The sequence below is a fragment of the Semicossyphus pulcher genome, unplaced genomic scaffold, assembly GCF_022749685.1.
Source record: "Semicossyphus pulcher isolate SPU_LCO1_2020_fin unplaced genomic scaffold, fSemPul1.0.p SCAF_18, whole genome shotgun sequence".
NCBI classification, from domain to species: Eukaryota; Metazoa; Chordata; class Actinopteri; order Labriformes; family Labridae; genus Semicossyphus; species Semicossyphus pulcher.
In genome coordinates this window covers 13,664,104-13,670,689 of record NW_027211691.1, presented here as the reverse complement: position 1 = coordinate 13,670,689, position 6,586 = coordinate 13,664,104, and the positions used below count along the sequence as shown (strand labels likewise).

The 6,586-nt window shown below is 39.1% G+C and overlaps 1 protein-coding gene across 1 annotated transcript; it reads right to left on the bottom strand.

The window, feature by feature from the left end:
• Positions 1-2,149: 2,149 nt before the first annotated feature.
• LOC138596237 (sialic acid-binding Ig-like lectin 12) lies at positions 2,150-4,475 on the bottom strand. Its single transcript, XM_069667861.1, has 6 exons — positions 4,148-4,475; positions 3,661-3,966; positions 3,308-3,559; positions 2,981-3,068; positions 2,617-2,656; positions 2,150-2,386 (listed from the first exon to the last, which is right to left on the bottom strand). Exons 1-6 carry the CDS (start codon positions 4,473-4,475, stop codon positions 2,150-2,152), a joined length of 1,251 nt encoding a protein of 416 aa, XP_069523962.1.
• Between the last annotated feature and the right edge of the window lie 2,111 nt (positions 4,476-6,586).

Genomic DNA, 6,586 nt, shown 5'->3' with positions numbered 1-6,586 from the left:
TTAATTACTATGAAAACGAACATGAGACATAGTTTCTGTATTTGAAGATATTTATTCATTGCACAGTAATAAAAACCTTGGCTTCTAGAAATACCTAATAATCTCAGTTGCATTTATTGGTCCAACATTTTTACATAATGTGCGTAAACATCACCTGAAATCAAAGAATTTAATCACAAACGGGTGAGACTTGCCGAGCCACTGCTTTTTGCGACTGGTCCGTAGTTGATCTAATCAAGGTTGTGCTTCTTTGGAAGTGGCCTGATAACCCCTGTTTTAAAAGATGCAGGCACAATACCACTAATTAGAGAGCTATTTATTATCTGTAATAAAAGCGGGCTGAGAATGGGAAGAAGGTCCTAAATAAACTTTGAGGGAATAGGATCCAGTAAACAAGTAGTGGGCTTGGAAGAGAGTACCAGTTTAGAGAGTGTGTCAGGGGAGATTATCTCAAAGTTGGTGAGTTTGCTGGATGTAATCGCCCCATCCTGGGTGGAAAAAGACATAGTGGAAGATACAGTTTTTCTAATTTTATTAATTTTTGTCGTGAAGAATTCTATGAAGTCAGATGTACTAAGGGAACTGTTACATATAGGGGGTGGTTTACAAATCATCCTAGTAACAGTGTCAAAAAGACATTTTTGATTATTTTTTGTATCAGGCCAGAAAAATAAGATGTTCGTGCAGCAAGAAGAGCACGCTTATATTCACGCAGGCTAGTTAACCACTTAAACCGAAATGTTTCTTGCTTGGTTGTCCTACATTTGTGTTTGAGATTTCTGCATTTTTGTGTCTCGGTTGTACCAGTGGGAAGGTTTTAATCTAGATTTGCTAGTGGACATGGGGGCGATGGAATTAAACGCGTCCAGCAGTGTATGATTTATGGCATCAGTGTTCTTGTCAAGGCAATAGGGCTGATCTACGGATGTTATGGCAGACTCAAGTTTTTCAGCAAGTTCATGAATGGTTGTTCAGTCAGTTTGATGGGTATGTTTCAGAGTTGCTAATACAATACATAGGCAGTGTAGCCTTAAAAGTAAAGACAGGTAGATGTGTTGAGACAGCTAGGTCTGACAGAGAGAGACCACGTGTCAAAAGTAGGTCAAGCGTGTGGCCATAGAGATGAATGGGTACATTGACATGTTGTGTAAAACCAGTAGAATCAATAAGATCTAAAAAAGCTTGACTGAATGGTTCAGATTTGTCATTCACATGAATATTAAAATCCCCCATAATTAAAAGACTGTCTATTCGTGTCAGTATATCACAAAGAAAGGTTGAAAATTCTGATAAAAACTGTAAATAAGGCCCTGGTGATCGATATAAAACAACTACATAGAACGATTGAAATCTACACTGCATAAGAAGTACCTTAAATGTCATAAAAGCAGTGGTGTTGATCTGCCCTAGCATTAATGATCTGGAGTTATATATAGCAGCTATGCCCCCACCTCTTCTTGCTTCACGTGACTCTTGAAAACTGGTGTAACTTGGAGGTGATGCTTCATTTATACTTACATAGTCATATGGCTTAAAGCCAGGTTTCACATAAACCCATAAAATCCAGATTATAGTCATTTATTATGCCATGAATAAGCAGTGATTTAGTAGAATTGATCTCATGTTAATAAAACCAATAGTAACATTTTGCAAAGCAGCAGGGGAAGCCGGAGAGCAGGGCATAATGTTGAGGTTATCGTTACCTTTGAAATTGTTCCTCTTGGATTTAACATCCTGGTTATTACGAATCATGACAGTGATATCACTGTAGCCGAAGAGACCGTCGTGTCAGAAAAGACCTCAGCCCAGGGGCCAGATGGGGCCTGGGCCTCCTCAAAACACTGACAATTTATCTCCATATATGTCTAAAATCTGGATACAAAAACTTAATCAAAAAGCAGTTGAAGTTACTCAAATTAATAGCATTTAATTTTAAACACAATTCGATCACAAATAACATGAATATAGTCCGTTTGTTTTGGTCTGAATCAGTGGATGAGTTGCTAGGGTGGTTCGGTTTGGTTTCACATGTGCCTCATTCTTTATTTCACTACTCATCATTAGCTACTCTATACAACTTCAAAGTTACTCATGAACATATGATTCACTTACAGAAAGTTCCCCTGTAACTGCTTAAATTTGTTACCCCTTATGAAGCATTTCTAACTTTCAGGGCAGATTTTTTAGAGATCCTGTTTGCTGCCCCGGACACTTTGACCTGTGCATACAGCGTGTCCTGCTGCTGTCCACTGTCCTGCGCTGAGTCCGAGGAAGGTTCAGCTCTCAGCTTGGAGAAGTCTATCTCTCCGTAATGGATATCTTCCTCTCCTTCTTCCTCTTTTTTCCTTGCTGGCTCTTCAACAGACATTTCTTCACCTGTTTGACTCTGAAAAAATTCACATGAAAAGTTGTGAAGTAAAACTTCAGCTGGATCCTTCCACAGTAAATAATTTCAGACTTATCTCCAATGATTTCAGTGGACAGACTGCACTGATAATGACTTTACAGTGAACCACTGTCAACAGTGAGTCACAAATGGCCAATGTCAACACATGTATAACATTCATTCCAAACAGTGCAGTGCTGTTCAGCCAAAGTTTTGTAATATTTTCACACCTGAGTAGGTTGTGGGACTGGACATGCTGTCTTTAAACGCCTGAAAAACAAAAAAAGTAGTTATATTATTTATACTGTTGGGAAATATAACTGTATGTGCAGCTAAAATGCCAGTGCCGAAGTAGGTAGTCAGGACAGTCATTATATAGTCATTAATTAAAAGTTATTCGTTTGAAACAGTTTAAAGGGTTAAAAAATCATTAGACAGACATTGCTTAAATAAATACCCTTTATTTATTCAGTCATGTATGGCACCCTCTGTGCCCCCCTAATCAGCTTCATTCTCACAAAATAAGGCAACGCGCCTCAGAGGGTTACACCACTAACTGTCATTAAGTAATCAGCATTGATGTGTGACACTTACCAAACAAAGACAACAACACAGACGAATGCAATGATCCCAATGATTCCACCAAGAACTGCTTCCCATTGTAGAGAGCTTCCAGGAAGTCCTGGAGGAATAATTACCAACATGAAATACTAAGAGATGGTGAAGAAGACTTGATTTAATGTGAACATTTAACACTGCGGTTATAGTTAAATGGCACCATTGCATTTGGAAATTAAAATGCTCTAGGGTTCAACAACAAACTCAAACAAACAAACAAATCAGACATAGAGCAAGAAAAATGGACACAAAGTGAAGAGAGCAGATTCGACAAACATTAGCGAAAGAAACTGTACTGATTACCTCCAAGTCGAATACATGATGACTGATTACCAAGATCATTTATGGCCACACAGCGATAAACTCCTCCATCTGTCGCAGTGAAGCTGTAAAACTCTCCTTCAGATACGTTCATGGGTCCATCTTTGCTGATCTTGAACCAGATGAAGTGACTGACAGGAGGCTTTGCTCTGCTGGAGCAGGTCAGGTTCACCTGCTCACCTGCTGACACCAAACCTGATGGACTGATGGACACTGAGGTGTTTTTAGGAGCATCTGAGGAAAAAGAGAGATTAACTTTATTCATTAAAAACAGCTGACATTGCATAAATCATCATGTGCTGACAGGATCCAATAACAAACTCTGGTTGTCTCACATGAAACACTGAGAGTCTTTGTCTCCTCTGCTGTCTTCGGATCTTTTCCTTCATTCACAGGATATTTGGCAGAACAGGTGATGTTGTATCCATCATGTTTGTCTGACAGAGTGATGGTCTCCTGGATTTTAGTTGTCAAGGTTCCATCTGTGTTTTCCTCAATGTTGTTGTGAGAGTGTTGTTGGAGATTCCAGGTGAGTTTAGGAGGGGAGTGTGGACAGGGAGTGAAAGCTGAGCAGGTTATATTGACAGACTCCTTCTCCTTCAGATCACCTGAGATCTCTATGCTGGGGCTCCGAGGAGAATCTGTGGTTTAAATTAGACAAGAGACGTTTTTGAGTCAACAATTGTCACAACAATCTGAGTCTTAAATGCAAACAACAAACATAAAAGTGTTCTGCTTAAACCAAAGATGGCCCTGATTTTGTTTTTTATTTTTTCAGTAATAACATTATAGTCTGAGTGAAAGAAAACAAATCTCTCTTACCTTTAACTGTTATATGAAGAGGATGACAAACAGCTGTTGCCATGAATGACCCAGTCCTGATTCTGAAGTAGTATATGTCTGTATATTTTGTGGTTAAGTTGGAAAACAGAGTGGTGCAGTTTTTTTCACTAAGGTTTCCAGTGAGCTCCATTGGATAGGTGTTAACTGTCCCACTGCTGTTATAAATCACATTGTTTGGATTGGAGGCAAAATTGCTGTCAGTTTTTATCCACACTCCAAATGTTTCTCTTGATCTTTCAAAGTCTATTTCTTGTTTAGAGCTAAAGTTACATGGGATCTGCAAACAAGATCCACTCAGTGCGTCCATCGTCTTCGGTGTCGTAACAAAGAGGTGTGATTCAGTCTGACAATCAGTCGAAGCATCTGTAAAACCAGACTCAGGATTATTATAATGTAGAGCAAAATCTGCACAAAGAAAATGTTCATTATAAACTGAACTGTCCCCCTAACACATCAGTATGACTCTGTTAACGTTGCTCTCTCTGTACACTTAAACAATGAATATTAAACTAATATGTACAAGCCTTAAACATGAAATACTCCACTTAAAACAAGGACAGGCTAGACAATGTAACAATGCCTATGGATACAAATATAATTACAAAGTATATATGTATGTATATATATGTATATATATATACACCCACACAAAATATGCACATTACTTCTACTACTACTACTACAACAACACAGGAGACAGTAGACAATAGTGTTATGAGTCAGGTTGTTATAATATACAAGAGGTAGATGGTTGTAGTATTTACAGTGCTTGCCGAGAATAATAAATGACACTCTGACTGAGGTAAGTGTTCATCAGATTAACAGCCTGGGGAAATAAACTGTTCCTGTGTCTGGATGTTTTGGCGCACAGTGTTTTGTAATGCCTGCCGAAGGGGAGAAGTTTGTGTCCGGGGTGTGATGGGTCCACCTGTTTCCTGACCCTGGACCTGTATAAGTCCTGGATTGAGGGCAGATCTCTGCCGATAATCCTCTCTGCAGACCTGATTGTCCGTTGCAGTCTGTTCCTGTCCTGTTTGGTGGCAGATCCAAACCAAACAGTGATGGACCTGCTGAGAACAGACTGGATGATGGCAGTGTAAAACAGGATCAGCAGCTCCTAAGGCAGGTTGAACTTCCTACACTGGCGCAGGAAGTGAATCCTCTGCTGGGCCTGCTTTGAGGTCCACTTCAGGTCCCGGGAGATTGTGGATCCCAGGAACCTGAAGGTGTCCACCGTAGACGCGTTCTTAAAATTCTGCATGAATCGAGCATTTGTGATACGTAAACTACAAATCAGAAAGGCTCCTGGTTACAGTGTCGACCTGAGTTTGAGCTCTGACCAGCTGGTTTTGTATTTTCATTTCCATTTTGTAAATATGTTACATGGATTGGCAGAATATATTGAACTATCCACAAATAACGGCTTAAATCAAACCTTGAAAAACATTATTACGTTTTTTAAACATACTTTTAACAACTGTACACAGGTGAGACAGTCGTAAAAAGTGGATCCGTCCTCTGTGAAGCGCAAAACAATCTAATGACACTTAGACAGAAAGATCAACAAAGTGGATATTAAAACTCAGAGATAAATACAAATCTTTAAGCTGGAGTTGCAAAATATTCAGAAAACACATTTATTATTCTTTTATTATACTGTGTATGAAAGAAAGGAAACCTCCTGGCCCAAAAAAATTATCCTCCATTATGTGATTTGTTGTACAAAAGGTTTCACTCTGTTGACTGACCCACAAAATGCTCTTATAACTGTAATTACAAAATCTTAAAAATCACCCACAGAATGTGATTCCTATCGCCCAATATCATGAACAAAGACAAACAGTACTATACTACATTTGGTGACTAATAACACAAGCGGTCCAACATTTGGGGTCACCTTGTGTATCATATGGTCAAGCTGGTACCATTACAGCTTATTAGGATTGAGATGTAGTAACTGAGTTACAGACAGAATACTAGCTAACTACTTCTTCCCTTAATAGTTCTTGCAGAGTTAACATCATTGCTTTCACTGCCCTATTATATGAGGAAATCCTTCAGTCGCACGCCGTCCACAGGTTATAGCATGCTTGCAAACAGGAGTGTTGACTTTCCTTTGACTGTGACCAAAGCCCCCTACACCATCAAATTTACTCCAGCATGCCTAACAGGTGGCATCATGGCTCACTTCCTGTTTTAATGCTTTTCTTTTATTTCCCTGTCACAGGGAATTTTCTATTCTTTTTTTTTTTTCTATTCTAATCTGAGGGCCATCATCCTGAAGTTGCCTCCTCATCCTTCATAGTGAGACTGGTGTACAGTTTAAGGAAGCTGCCGGTTTAAGAGCGGTGTGAAATTTTAGAAATATTTGTTACATCCGCATCTTTATGCATTTAATCATCACATACTAGTCACTTT